Here is a 15983-nt window from a genome sequence, read left to right on the forward strand (position 1 = left end):
TTTGACTTATGGTAATGCATCATAAAATAAAACTTTCAATATCGGTCTTCTGGCAAAAACTTTCAACCAAAGTGGAAGGAGGGGGGGGTGGTGTACCAAGGAAAAGAGTAGGAAGATTACAACAGTCTTCCCTTCAAATCACACTGAATATTGATAAGTGTCAAATATCACACAAGATACGTAAGCCTACTTTCTAGTTTATGTATTATATTCAAGGTATTTTTGAAGTGCAATCCTTGTGAATTGGTTAAGTCATTAACAATTTTAAAAAAGTTCAAGACAGGTTGTTTGGGATGGTAACAGTTTATGACAAGTAATAAACATTTTTAAACAACTACTTTACATCTAAGCAGGTTGTTACTAATTCACATCGCGTTTTTCTGATATCCAACCTACAGTTTTTTTCTTGTAAACCAAGTTTTATAATTCTAGATGAATGGCTTCCTATGTCCTAGACTGTTCACATGGGGAGCAGGGTCACACTGATTGGCATATGGCTGGGTCCAAACTGGGCTGGCGTTGTGATAAAAAAACGACAGATTTAACCCAGATCTGTGTCTGGGTGAATGTTTGATATGTTCAGCATTCTGTCCATCATTTGTTCTTTTTGCTTATGTCGCCCTATGTGGGAAGGGTATGCCCAGATGTGGATCCTGTGCCACTGTGCCACTCGATTCAAACTAGTCTGGGTGATGAGAAGTGATACCCCGAAACTGGTCCTAGAATGCTTGCTTATAGCCCAGGGAGGACCTGACTTGGTTGTTCGGGCTGGACTGTTCCCATAGTGAGCAGTGTCAAGACTGATTTACATATGTCTGGATCCGAATGGGGGTGGCGTTGTGAGCAAAAAAACAATGGAGTAGACCCAGATCTGCGACTGGGGGTGAATGTTTGATTTGTTCGACATTCTGTCCATCATTTGTTCTTTTGACTTGCCATGTTTGCATATTCTCCTACAATTCTAAACAAACGGAGAAGTTGTCGGCTCTATGGCACCATATCTCGCACTCTCTCTCTCTCCCTCTTTCCAACACACCTCTGTCTCTTTCTTTTCCCTCAGCATTAATTAAAAGACTTCCTAACTCTTGGATTTCCCAAATAAACTTTATACGACCATTGAGAAGAGGTGTATTTAGTCGATCTATTAATAATCTGGCCGGGTTGCAATTCCCGATTCTTGATTTACAGAATTAGGATTTGAAGACTTTCTTCTGCTAACCTTACTTGCACATACAGAAACCCACCACTATGGTGCATTTTATGTTTAGGGTTGGTACATAGGTATTCACAAAAAATGCACAACTTGTGGTTGTGAACTTTGTACATTTTTACAAACATTCATGCAGTTTGCTAGCCTAACTTTTGAAGTAAACAATGCTAGAATATGTGTTCAGATTGGGGATTAAAGTGTCCCAGACACCTCATATATTCAAAGGGTGCATTGTAAAGCTAGTCACAACATGAAAAGCTGTTTTCCTAGTGAAAGTAAAAAAGGAAAAGGCCCATTACCTCTTAGTTGTTGCCACTTTTGACAGTCTTCAGAAGGAAGTGTAGCAATGAGGTTCGTTCTGATTACTACTACTGTGGCTTGCTTAGAATTCTGAGCCTTACATACATCTTTGGAGAAAATGCCTAAAACGTGCCTTTTAATGTTAGTTTGTATTCTGTCTTTTATATGTTAATATTTATGAATGATGTTTTAGATGTTGTTTTAAACTGGTTCTAATATTTTCTGTTTTTTTGTACATTGATTTTAGGATTTTTGACAGACTGTTTGTAAAGATCCATTGATTGTACCTCATGCGGCAGAGTGCCGCCTAGAACCAATTGACAATGGTGTTCTACAGATACAATGAACATACACAATGACCAGAAATCGAAATCCTGCCCCTCTTCTTGAGTTTTAGAAGCTCATCAGTTAAAAAAAGCTGCTTTTACAGACTCTTGTTTGAAATGTAAATTGCTAATTTGTCATCAAGCTACTTGGGTGTTTGAAGTCTTTTGGTCACGTAGTGTGTAAAATCATCCACAGGCAACCAATGAATGATTCAGAGCGTGAGCTTTATATGAACCTTTTTCCAGTCTGTATATAGCATAATGCTATGCTTTGCACCCACAAACGTCTGTCAGTTTCTGTGTAAAAGGTTCATAACCTGAGGTGACAATTAAAAAGCGGAGAAGTGTAGTCCGCGAGTGGTGATGGAATTCTAGCATGAATAAGCCTTTATACTTATATATTATCTTTCCATTGTATCAGGACCCACAGAATTACTTAAAAGTAACATGTGCTGCCTAAAGTTCAAACAAGCCAACCATGACATTCCTCTGTGCCGAATGCATTTGTTATCAGGAGTAGCTTTATCAGCTTGAATTGCCCTATTTCTAATGTGTGCTCATGCCTTTTGTCTATTCTAGTGTCAAATCAACAGTGCCTTGACTTCTTTCAATACTGCTTTGGAACTAGCAACAGATCAAAGAGAGATCCAACATGTGTGTCTGTATGAAATTGGTAAGCAAGAAAAGCACTCACACTTTCAAACAGTGTATATTGTGTTTTAAAATGCTGTCGATTAACCAATTGACTGTTAATATTCAGGATTTAGTGGTCTGTCAATAATTTAGATTTTATTTGAAAATGTTACTTATCTGTTCAATGGGCCTTAAGCATTTAATATGTTTATAGATTGAATGGGGACTATAGCAGACTGTAACATTGATGGAAGATTTCCCACATTTGGTGAGTTGTCCACCTCAAGATCCCATTCAGGGAGAATAAAACTACTGGGAATCTTGATATTTTCCCTACATATCTGGCCATAAGAGGAACTGTACATCATACAGTGACACTAGGCACACACAGATACCAAGCCTGATGAAGTCCTCATGGACGAAACACGTTAGCTGGGCGGAATTACATTTGATAAATGAATTTTAAAAAATTGATTTGGAACTGATAAATGACTACTCACTTAATGATGGACTGAATCTGATCGTATGATTGATATTTTAGACTTTTTGGAAGAAAAGACTTCATTTTGAATTTTCATAACTATGATACATACAAAATAATTTTATTTTTTAGCACTCCTTTTTCATTTTTGTTTTGAAAAGTTTGGATATTCATGTCGTTACCAAGCAGTGGTGTCACTAAAAGTTGAGCTCAACAAGGTAAATCGGTAAATATACTACTGTAATCCCAGACAACCTACACTGTTTTTTCTTTTTTTTGTTGTTGTTGCTATAACAGAGTAGTTTTATCAAGTTCAAATCACTTTATTCGGCAGACGAGTATCCATAAAACTTACATAAATAAGACATACATAAAATATAATTCAATCTCATGTATCCATCAGTGTTACAATTCAGTGAAATATCATCTGGAAAACAGTCACCCTTAATGGGTGATGCAGCAGTCTAAGAGCAGTTAAGCTAAACACTCCAGAGTGACCGATACGTTTCCACTGGCACTGCATCTTCTCAGATCACTGCTTCTATCGGTGACAGTGGCTCGACTGAGTGGGACCCTTCCTAACGCTAAAAATAGATATTGCACTAACCCTGCATTGATTTCCTGAATCTCACTGCAGCTTTCCGAAGGGAATGTACACTATAAAAAACATCATAACTGTTTAAAAACTGAAGTTAAAACAAAGCATTCCTGCATTTCCTGAATCTCAAGAATTTTTAAATTGGCTTACTAAATAATGGTTAAAAGGGTTTATAAAATTTTCACAAAAAAAAGTGAATCGGTGTCTACTCTGACAGACTGTCACAAGGAAAAACCGAATTGGAGACCCCCAAAGACCTCCCATCTTGGAAAAGCACACTAAATGCCATACAGCATCTACCCTGAAAGTTGAAACAAAAAATGTGTGATTCTCTCCCAACGTGAAAACCCAGTATTGAAATACAATGTGAGCCCCACAGGTACAAAGAATGCAAGATAATCTGGAACAGATTTTTTTAACATATTCAGACTGCAATCTTGGCAAATGAAAAAGCTCTAAGTGACGCTTCACAAGCAGTTTATCAGATTTTTTTTAAAGTGCAAGGTGAACTAAAGAGGCTTGGCATGCTCAATGCTATCAAATGTTTTGGGACATTGGCTAACCAAGAGATTGAGGATTCTTTAGCCAATTTGAGGCAATCTGAAATGTCTGTTTACACTCGCCTCAATGTTAGCCTAAACGCTGACCCAGAATAAAAGAAGGACCAACTTCGCCTTATCCGTTATATACTGGAGCTTGAGTTCTGAATGGATAACAAAATGAGAACTGGTGGGCAGCAGATGCATGAAGCGCCTACAGATACAGTTTTCCTCGGTCTGAAGAGACTCAGCGTTATGTCCCGAGACCCCAGCTCCATAAAGGGCTGCCGAAATGCATTGAGGGTTATAAATGTTCCGAAAAGGCAGATTAGAACCTGCAGTTTGCGGCATGCTGAATGCGAAATGAGGTGATAACATTAAGTCGTCAGGCGATCCCCTTTCTTAAAGATAGAGACTATAATGGAAAAAGCCCAGGATCTTGGGATCCTACTAGATAATGAGTTGTTGACAACATTTGTTAACATGGGCTCCCCTACATCGGTATTACATTTGATGATGTCCATTGGGACGCCATCTGATCCTGGTGCTTTTCTACTTCGGCTTTGCCAGATAGCCTGGGTAACTTCCTGGAGAGTAACCTACAAAGTTAGAGTGAGATAATTTGATCCCTAACAAGTCCCCCAAGCACTCTTTCTCCACCTGGTATATAGCTCTGAAGTGATTATCCCATTCAGAACTCGAGACATTACAGTTCAAGAGGGGATTGGGTGGAGCTTTTCTTTGCTACAATTGCAGTTTTTCACAGTTTTGCTTGATATTAATGTGCGTAGCTGGAATTGAGTTATGCTGTCTTGCAAAAAGTTCAATGTTGTAGAAGAACATTTTTACTTACCTGAACGTCAGTTCTCCAGTATTGGCATGTTTCATAGATTCACATGCAACAGTCCCTGCTCTCCTGTCAGATCAGTGTAGGGAGGGGTGTCCGTTCTTACCTGTGGCTGTTGCGGGGCGGCAAACACTGGAACCGCCAGCAACCGCTTTTACATGCAGCCGCCGCAGTGCCACAAATGGTCTAGCTACGCCACTCTGTCAAATGTCTCAGGTTTTCTTCTTCCACCATTGTACCCTAGAAAATCTAAGTTATGGCGGTCCATAGGGAGAGTGGACTGTAGTGCACTTTCACCGAACTGGATGGACTTCGGGTTTTTGAAATTCGGTATTTGGACTCCTAAAGCGCAACTGTGTTCCAACTACTGCGATGGAAATGTTAATTTATTACTAACGTATAATCAAGCAACCTGTTAATGGGGTATGATTCAAACATGGGAATCTAAGAAAGACGCCAACGCTGGAGAACTATTGATATAGGTAAGTAATTTATTTCTTATCATCTACCTCAGAGGGTGGTACATTTTATAAAATGAAGCCCTTTAGCTTTAAAAAATATTGGTTATATATTATTGATCCTAGAGTCAGCTAAAGATGATGTTATGAACTCTGTGCTCCATCTAGAAGTGGGGTATTAATCTTATAACAAGATTTTTATTCGTTGGAAAAACCATGTAAATTACTGTTATCAACCCAAAGTCTTAGGTATTCATTCTGTTTCAAACTAATCTACAAAATAGCAATCTTGTTTTTATTTCATTTTTAGGCTGGTGTAGTATGATCGAGCTGAATTTTAAGGAGGCATTCACATCTTTTGAGAGGCTAAAAAATGAGTCGCGATGGTCCCAGTGCTATTATGCCTATCTTACAGCAGGTCGGTACACCTTTGCTGTCGCAGCTTAATTATATGAGTGAATAAACTGCACCTTTGCATTACTATGTTTTTATAACCTGATTGTGAATTAGTGTGATAACTGGTGTATATACTTTGTGTGTACGTATTTCGGAAGTGAAGCAGCAACCACACGTGAATCATGCAGCTGCTATACCCCTGATTAGTAAAATATTTAAAAATAAAACCTGTAAAGTGCTATGCATACGGTTTAGGTCACATTATAAAAGAACGTATGAAGTAGAAGATATTTTGTTGCATTACTTTATCCATTTTTTATTGCTTAAGATTTAGGGACTGATTTAGAATTTGGTGGTAACTGAAAATATTCGATTTTTTTTTTTTTTAGAAGAAATGGTATGTATATAGTTCAATCCACCACATACATTTTTTTCTCAACACTATTTCGACGATGTGGAAAATTCATCTGGTAAGTTCTACTAATTATTCCGAATTTTCTCCACAAATTGGAGGATTTTTAATTATCACAGAGCTGTAAGTCAGGCAGTTTCTGTATAGTGCCCTTGTGTTGTCCTGAAAGGCTAACTTCGCGCTGTCTCTCTCTCAAAAGGCTTACATTTATTTACCATCCGTGTTCGAGCTTGTACTGTGCGGCTCAGGGTGTGTACTGCATTCAAAAGTCATCTTCCCTTATTTCTGTCTTGTTGGATAAAGAACTCTTAGTTATTTTTTTTTTTTAGAATTGGTTAGGGCAGCCTCCCTGTGTATCATGTGGTGGACAACATTTTCCGTGGTGGTTCCTCTGCTAATGTTATTTTGTGCAAAAGGACACGACTGGGGCTGGAATCTTTTCCCAACATTAAGACACTTAAGAAAATGTGCCCATTAATGGCTAAGCTAGGTTTTAATGTTTAATTAATCTTGTGTAATACTCAAACCAGTGTTTGTGTTTTGGGTTTTGGGAAATTAGCAATGTGTAGGTGGCAAGCTCTTTCAAGAATATCTGTACATAAAGGGAAGAAACGTGCACTCGGACTCCCTACCAACCCATATGCAAATCACTTTACATATAACTAAGGCTTATTTACCTTTTTGCACTTGAGTGTACATTATTTGAAGTTATATTTTTGACATTGTCACATGCTAATTTATTATGGTGGCACGCGTTCTCACGAAAGTTTACCACAGCAATGCATAACGTTATATGAGCTGACCTACCTCACTTGAATTAAGTCCCTTCTGAGTTAGCCTGCACTTGAACTCCACATTTGCTAGCGGGTTACCGACTACAATAATACACATAAACCAAAGACATCCATTTCTAATTGGGATATTTATTTCCTTATTTATAGAAAGACCAAAGCATTTGATTGAATGAACCATTATTACATTAAAAGGGACTCTTTTCATTTTAGTATAAATGCTGCGAGAAAAGTCATTTCCTGCTGCAGTGCTTCAAAGATTGAGTCAGAGGGGTTTGATCATGTTTATTATTTATTTGTGGTTATAAATAAATCATCGGGCTGACCTCATAAGGCAGCGCAGCATATCACGGAATACAAATGCCCTTTGTTTCACAATGTATACATGCATTTAGATGTACATAACTCGGTGACAGATATATAGATACATGTTTTCGGGGAGCAAATTGGTGTTCTGGGTTGAGGGCAGTGGAGAAGGGTTTGGTCATGACAGGCACGAGAGAAATAATGTTGTGGGGGAGGTAAAGGAATAAAGATGAACTTCTCATAAAATAGATCCGGTTGCTGTCCAAGCTTTTATTCTCCAAAAGGAATAATTAATTCAGTGTTCAACATCCATTCAGAAAACACTTAAGCACTCCAGTCCAGCAGAATTTTTATTTATTTATTTATACGATTTGTAGAGCACATACGTTTGCCCTTGGGCGTCTTGGCGCTAAGATTACTAAAAGGATCTCTGAGTAATGGCAGCGTTTAGGCGGAAGATTCATTACTGGTTGAATAACCAAGTCTTCACCAGCTTCCTAAACTGGAGGAGAGACTGTGCCGATCTGATAGTCAGCGGAAGCGAATTCCAGAGTCTGGCTGCAGACACTGTGAAGCGCCTGTCTCCCCAAGTAACCGTTCTGGTACGGGGTACTGCTAACTGATGTAACTGCATCGATCTCAGTTGTCTTGATGGCCAGTAGATGGAAAGCTGCTCTTGCAGAAACCTTGGGCCTTGGTTGTGAGTACCTTTGAAAGTTAGACACAGTGATTTGAATTTAATGCGGTTTTTAATTGTTAGCCAGTGGTAACTCTTAATTATGTGACTGACTGATTTGAATTTTGGAGTTCTGGATAATAATCTGGCTGCCGCATTTTGGATCATTTGAAGTTTGGAGATTACCCGGGATTGTGCATTGGCAAATAAGCCATTACAGTAGTCCAAGGAGGAGAGCACAAGTGTGCTCACCACTGTTTTACCCGCGCTGTCAGAGAGAAATGGGAGAATTTTCCATATCAATTTAAGTTTGTGATGAGCATTTGCTACTGTCTGGTTGGCGTGTGCTGCAAAATTAAGTTTCTCATCAAAAACTATACCCAAGTTTCTGACCATAACTGACGGTGTTGGTAGAGTTCCCAGAGACGGAGGCCACCACTCAGGAGACCATTGAGGGACGATCTTACCAAAGATAACTACCTCCGTCTTTTCGGAGTTCAACCTTAAGCAGTTGGCCTGAATCCAATCTTTAGTAGCCAGCATACCCTCTTGAAACAGTGCCGCTACCTGCTCCCCGTCATTCTTGATAGCGAGCACCAGCTGGGTATCATCAGCATAGGAGGTAAGGCTCATATGGTAGGTTTTAATCACTCTCGCCAAGTCCAACACATAGATATTAAACAGTGTTGGACTTAGCGATGAGCCCTGAGGAACTCCAAAAGGTAAGGCAAGCTCTGGTGATTTGAAAGGACCCAGCGTGACTGCTTGAGTTCTGCTGGAAAGAAACGAGGTGAGTAGTTCTTTAGCGCTGGATCGGATGCCCAAATTTCCGACACGGTCAATCAAGATGGAGTGATTGACCGTGTCGAAGGCGGCCGATAATCCAACATAATAAGCACTGCTGTCCCTCCATGATCTCTGATTGTTCTAATGTCGTCTGCGGCTTTAATGAGAGCCGTCTCAGTGCCATGGAGCTTTCGAAATCCGAACTGCGTATCATCCAGCAGTTTGTTTTGCTCGAGATAATCATCCAGCTGAGTGTTCATTACCTTTTCAAGCACTTTGGCAAGAAATGGGAGGCTGGCGATAGGTCTATAGTTTTTCAACAGCTCCTTATCTAAAGATGGTTTTTTTAGGAGCGGTTTTAGCAGAGTATTCTTTAGCATGTTCGGGTATATCCCTGACCTGAGGATCATATTACAAACTTGTGTGATGGTGGTGCTGATAACGTCAATCACAGGTAGGTAGACTTTAGGAGGACATGGGTCTAGAGCCAAACCTGTTTTATGGACATCATAATGTCCCTAATTTGATCCTCCTCCAATCCTTCAAATTGGGTCAGTAAGCAAGTGGGAGGGTTAATTTGAGTAGCTGGGGGAACATGAGTGTCTTTAATTGAGAACTCAGAATAGATGTCGTTAACTTTGGTGAAAAAGAAGTTGGTCACGGAATCACAAAGGGCCTGTGAAGGAAAAGGGGCTGTATCTGTAAGCTTCCCAGCTAGTTGCTTCACTACTTCAAATAGCTGTTTGCTGGAGTTTTTAGAGGAATCAATTTGATTCTCGAAAAACTTCTTCTTTGTTTCAAAGAAGAAGAACCCGCACCCTTGCTGAGTCGTTCTAAATCTCATTGAATAACTTAAAAGTGGAGTCAATAACTCAGCCACTTGATCACTATATATTTGCCATCCACCCAGAGATAGGCCTTGTTCATGTGACCCTGAGGTACACCTAGTACCTCGATCACCAATATTTTCCCTTCAGTTGCTCCTGACTCCACGTTGCTCTGTCAGCGTCCTTCCAAAATGACATGCAATCTACTATAATCTCTTTGTGAAAACTCACCAGCTAATCCGAACAATCTTCCATCAAAGAATAGATCTCCTGAAAAAATACTGATTCACCTTCAATGCCACCTAACTGGGGAAAAGGTGGCTACTGCGTAATACTTCAAGAGCCTGGTTTAATTCTGATTCTTAACAACTTTAGCTCTAGGATAATTTGTTTTTAAAACCTTTTCACACTACTTCTTTACTGCTAACTTCTATCTCAGAGTACTGCTAAATCTCAGATTCTTCATTGCCACCCAAAGAAGTCTACTTGAAGGTACCTTTTGTTCAATATTGAATTTGGTGTTCATGGTGGTACGGCTCTTGTTGGAAATTTGGCATTAACTTTATCCTCTTATTTACTAATGTGATTCTTGTTTTAACTGTGCTGAGTTTCTTCTGTATTTTGAAGCTATGACATGACTTCTCATGCAGTTTCTTGGCTGTAAGCGATATACCTCCTTTTTTCAATGTTCCTTTCCTGCATACACATCTGAAAGATCTGCAGCACGTTCCTGTCCAGAGAATTAAAAGTTTCAAAATCATGTTAATGTTGATTGCTCTGTACAGTGAGACTGACTGATGCTGTTGGGCCTGTTTCCATCATCCATTGAAAGATGGGAACCATGGTGGCCCATAGTGCTGGTATGATGGTTTTGTTGTGTTTTTCTCCGGGACACTTCGGTGAAACACTCTTACTGCAGTTCGTGCCATTTTAGCTTATAATTAACATCGGAGTACCCATATGATTGAGGCTTAATGTGCTTTCAACAAATTGATCCCGGTTCTAGAAGTGAAGAGGCTCAGAGAGGATCTTGAGGACTTGTGCTTGCGAAGGAAAACAAAGCTATTGAAGCTTTGAAGAGCCGTGTCCTAACTTGCAGTGATTGCTTCACATTTAGGTTGTTCTTGGTACCAATTGTTGTAGACAGTTGCCCCTGGTACAGCAAACCAATAGTGAGGTAGCACTTGAAGTCACCTCTGGGACCATGCAATCATCTAGTACAGTTGTCATGTGATCTAATTATCAATAATGCTCTTGCAATATAGCTGTAGTCATCGCATCTTCATGTATTTAGCTCAATATTGTTGTCCTTTCATCCTAATGTAACACACAATGAACTAAGAATGACACTTTAAAAAACGTGGCTTAATATAAATATTGTGGCATGGTTGAATCGGTTACATGAACACAAATGGAGTAGTGTTACACCTGAGAAATTTACTGTTGGGACACCAAATGCCCCCTGCTTGGCACTGGGGACCATGGCCCTTGCCTCAAGCGCCGCATATCAAGTTTAATAGTTTCATTGATTTTTCACGTACATACACACAACAATCAAGCCTATGTGCTGAGAGTTTTCTGTGACACAGAATATGGCCCAGAACAGAGCTTTGCGGCCTGTAGAAAGTAACCATGTCCGCCTTCCTTAACTGAGCTTGACTTCTGCTACCTCAGTGGCTGTAGAGGATTGCTAGTGCTGGCAGGAAGAGATTACAGTGTCAGGACATGCCTTTTTACCTGTCACCTGCAAGTTTGAGTTGTCTTCTGACCTTTTCTGTGTTTTTAAATTTGTCTGCCAGACCTTTGCAAGCGGGTCCTTCACTTTGTCCTTGCGTAGCATGGATGATGTGTAAGTGTGTGTATGTGTAGTAGGCTGTGCATAAAGTTTGATTTCTTGTACTGAAGTGGAACCTAAGGTTGAAGTAAGGAGGTTGGAGAGAGCGCCGGAGAACAATTCTACCCAATACTTCTGAAGTCCTTTGTAATAGACCATAAGACAGTGGTTCCCAAACTTTTTTGACCTGTGGCTCCCCTGACCTAATCGGCAGTTGGCTGTGGCTCCCCGCCATTTTTTTACCGGTGGGTGGGTGGGTGTTGTGTACCTCCTGTTATCTTCCTTAAAGTATTTGGGACGCAATGAACGTATTATATGGGTTGGAATGCTTTAATTATTAATCTCATCCACTGGCAATCACTTTGGCTGCATCCCAATCAATCGTTTTTTCCCCAACAGAGTGCCTGGTCCCAAACCCCTTATTTATGCCAGCTGCTGCTTTCAGTACCTTTTGGTACGGAGACCCGCTCTGAGAAAATGGAACATTGAGTTTGGTCTGTCGTAATCAGTATCCCCAGCCTTATTTTTACACTAAAAAGGTCTGTCCTCCCATCTGTGTGCCCATCTATATCCAAACATATTCAACCATTTGCACACCTATCCACCATATATCCTTCTGTCCCTCATTTCACTCATCCATCCCTAGTCAAGTCAAGTCAAGTCATAAAATTTGTATAGCGCACTATATACCCAGAGGGTTTCAAGGCGCTTAGGGAGGGGAGGAGGATTATTTGTCAAATATCCACGTTTTAAGCTGTTTTCTGAACGCTAGGTGGTTTTGGGTGAGGCGCAGGTAAGCGGGAAGTGAGTTCCATGTTTTAGCAGCCAGGTATGAGAAGGATCTACCTCCCATGGTGGTCTTGTTGATGCGAGGTACAGTGGCGAGGGCTTGGCTGGAAGACCGTAGATGGCGGGGGGGGGGGGTGTAGAAGGACAGTCGAGAGTTGAGGCAATCTGGTCCGATGTCGTAGAGTGATTTGTGTGCGTGGGTAAGCAGTCGGAAAGTGATCCTCTTATTGACGGGTAGCCAGTGGAGGTCTTTAAGGTGATCAGAGATGTGTTCGTTGCGTGGGATGTCTAATATGAGCCTGGCTGATGCGTTTTGGATTCGTTGGAGTTTTTTCTGGAGTTTTGCGGTAGTACCTGCGTAGAGGGTGTTTCCGTAGTCCAGTCGGCTCGTGACCAGAGCGTGGGTGACTGTTTTCCTTGTTTCGGAGGGGATCCAGCGAAATGTTTTTCTGAGCATGCGAAGAATGTTGAAGCATGAAGAGGATACGGCGTTGACTTGTCTGTTCATCGAAAGTGAGGAATCCAGGATGACGCCCAGGTTCCGTGCGTGGTCTGTCGGGATGGGTGCTTTTCCAAGGGCTTCCGGCCACCAGGAGTCGTCCCATGAAGAGGGGGAAGTACCTAAGATGAGGACTTCTGTTTTGTCTGAGTTCAGTTTCAGACGGCTTTGTTTCATCCATTCGGCAACTTCTTTCATTCCTTCGTGTAGGTTAGTTTTGGCGGTGCTGGGGTCATTGGTGAGAGAGAGGATTAGTTGAGTGTCGTCCGCGTAGGAGATGATGTTGAGGTTGTGTTGGCGTGCGATGGCCGCGAGGGGGCTCATGTATACGTTGAAGAGGGTGGGACTGAGTGAGGATCCTTGAGGTACGCCGCAGATGACTTCAGAGGCCTCGGACTTGAATGGAGGAAGGCGGACTCTCTGGGTTCTTCCGGTGAGGAACGAGGTGATCCATTCAAGTGCTTTTCCTTGGATTCCGATGTTATTGAGGCGTTGTAGGAGGGTGCTGTGGCAGACTGTATCGAATGCTGCAGAGAGGTCGAGGAGGATGAGGGCGACTGTGTCTCCGTTGTCCAGTAGAGTTCGAATGTCGTCTGTTGCTGCGATGAGGGCGGTCTCAGTGCTATGTTTTGCTCGGAAGCCAGATTGTGAGGGGTCGAGGGATTTGTTGGCTTCGAGGAAAGCGGCGAGTTGGTTGTTGACGGCTTTCTCGATGACTTTGGCCGGGAATGGAAGAAGCGAGATAGGGCGGTAATTTTTGAGTTCGGTGGGGTCCGCTGTTGGTTTTTTCAGAAGGGCGGTGAGTTCAGCGTGTTTCCAGTCTTCTGGGAAGGTGGCGGAGTTGAAGGAGCAGTTGATGACGTCTCGGAGGTGCGGTGCGATGACGGAGTCTGCTTTGTTGAAGATGTGGTGAGGGCATGGGTCTGTGGGGGATCCTGAGTGGATGGAATTCATCAGGCGGATGGTGTCCTCGGTGGAGATTGGGTTCCAAGCGTTAAGGGTGTTCACGGGGGGAAGATGGTCAGCAGATGGTAGGGTGGGTTGGTTTCCGGGTTGGTTGTCAAAGCTGTTGTGGATGTCTGCAATCTTGTTGTGGAAAAAAGAGGCTAGGGAGTCGCAGAGGGTTTGAGAGGGTGTGATGTCGTTGGAGTTGGCCGAGGGATTGGTAAATTCCTTGACGATGTTGAAAAGTTCCTTGCTGTTGTGGGCGTTGTTGTCAAGTCGATCCTTGAATGCTGTTTTCTTGGCTTTTCGGATCAGTTGGTGGTGAGAGCGGGTGGCGCTTTTGAAGGCGTCCTTGGTGCTGGTGGTTGGGTCTTTTTTCCAGGCCTTTTCAAGGGAGCGGCAGAGTTTCTTGGACTTCTTGAGATCATCGTTGAACCATGAGGCTTTCTTGCTGCCAGGTTTGCTTTGACGTTTTTTCAGTGGAGCTAAGGTGTCGGCGGTGTTGGATAACCATAGAGTGAGGTTGGAGGCGGCATCGTTGGCGTTGGAAGAGAGGGCTGGGGAGTTTCGAAGGAGCGATGCGGAGATTTGGTCCGTGGTGATTTTGTTCCAGTTTCTTTGCAGGGTAGGTTGGGAGGGGTTGATGGGTTTCGGCTTGTTGTAGATGAAGTGGACGCAGCTGTGGTCGGTCCAGAGGAGATCCGTAGTGTGGCTGAAGGAGACATGGTTGCTGGATGTGAAGATGGGGTCGAGTGTGTGACCTGCGATGTGGGTGGGGGAAGTGACTAGTTGTTTAAGTCCGAGGTTGGCGAGGTTGTCCAAGAGGGTGGTGGTGTTGCGGTCGTTGGTCTTTTCAAGGTGAAAGTTGAGGTCTCCCAGAAGGATGTAATCTTTGGAGGGGAGTGCGTGTGGGGTGATGAAGTCCGTGATGTCTTCACTGAATTTTGCGCGGGGTCCTGGTGGTCTGTAGAGGAGCGTGCCTCTGAGTGTTGTTTTGGGATCGATGTGGATCTGGAAGTGAAGGTGTTCGGAGTTTGCGAGATTGACGTCGGAGCTGGTTGAGATGCGGATAGATTTCTTGTGCACGATAGCGATTCCTCCTCCTGTGTGGCTGGTACGGTCTTTGTGGGTGATCTTATAGTCTTCAGGAATGGCAATTGTGATGTCTGGTGCGGAGGAAGCATTCATCCATGTTTCCGTAAGGAAGGCGATGTCTGGAGAGATGGTGTCTAGTAGATTCCATAGGTCAATGGCGTGCCTGTGGATCGATCTGGTGTTGAGAAGGATGCATTGTAGGTGGTTGGGGTCGGGAATCTGTGGTGTGGTCGTAGCAGAGATGTTGTCGGTGCCGCTGAATTTGCAGGAGTAGCAAGAGAAAGGTCCATGGGTGTGTCCAGGGGCGGCTTGGACGCATTTGGGGGCGCGACCGGGGTTGAGGGCTAGGAGGGTGGTGGCATCGTAGGTAATGCGGGAGGGCTGGGCAGCGCGAGGGGCAGGGGATCTGGCGCTGGGCGCGGTCCAGGCGCGGACGGGCGTAGACGGGCTTACCTTTGGCGCACCTTCGGCGTGTCCGAAGCGCGTGGACGCTGCGCGTGGGACCATCTGACATTAATGGACAGAGGAGGGGGAGGGGCGAGGGCGGTTCAGCTGGGAGGCGGGTCGGGCTGAGGAGGAGGTCAACAAACACAAAATGGAGGCGGAGGGGTCAGGACGGAGAGAGCGCTTGGGGTGAAAAAACACAAATGCAGACAAATGCTGTCAATAGACAAAGACAATAGGTAAAGCGGCGATTCTGAGCACACGCAACCAATCAGGGATTAAATCTGCAGCTGGAGTCACGCCGGCAATGCAACAATAGTAGCAGACAGCTAATCAACTATGCAAATGGGCCAAATCGCCACAAGCAGCGCGCAGCGGCAATCAGAAGTTAAAGCAGAATATAAATGCCAAAAAGTACTGTAAGTCTTGTGGTATGCCTTCTGCAGCGAGGACGCAGCAGCAGGGGAGCGACCACTCTGCTCGGAAGCGAGGAGCGAGTCACGGCGCTTTCAGGCAATGGAGCGCTGTTTGTTTACTGTGGGAGGGCGGTTCAGCTGGGAGGCGGGTCGGGCTGAGGAGGAGGTCAACAAACACAAAATGGAGGCGGAGGGGTCAGGACGGAGAGAGCGCTTGGGGTGAAAAAACACAAATGCAGACAAATGCTGTCAATAGACAAAGACAATAGGTAAAGCGGCGATTCTGAGCACACGCAACCAATCAGGGATTAAATCTGCAGCTGGAGTCACGCCGGCAATGCAACAATAGTAGCAGACAGCTAATCAACTATGCAA

At 43.2% G+C, this 15983-nt stretch overlaps 1 protein-coding gene across 1 annotated transcript in view; it reads left to right on the top strand.

The window, feature by feature from the left end:
• Nucleotides 1–15983, top strand: part of TTC39C (tetratricopeptide repeat domain 39C) — a 512445-nt gene that overhangs the window by 339134 nt on the left and 157328 nt on the right. The window contains exons 7-8 of the mRNA XM_086965646.1: nt 2416–2509; nt 5703–5810. Coding sequence (XP_086821772.1) covers nt 2416–2509; nt 5703–5810 — 202 coding nt within the window. The remainder of the gene's footprint in view (nt 1–2415; nt 2510–5702; nt 5811–15983) is intronic.

Source organism: Lissotriton vulgaris, chromosome 4_1 (genome assembly GCF_964263255.1).
Source record: "Lissotriton vulgaris chromosome 4_1, aLisVul1.2, whole genome shotgun sequence".
Taxonomy (NCBI): domain Eukaryota; kingdom Metazoa; phylum Chordata; class Amphibia; order Caudata; family Salamandridae; genus Lissotriton; species Lissotriton vulgaris.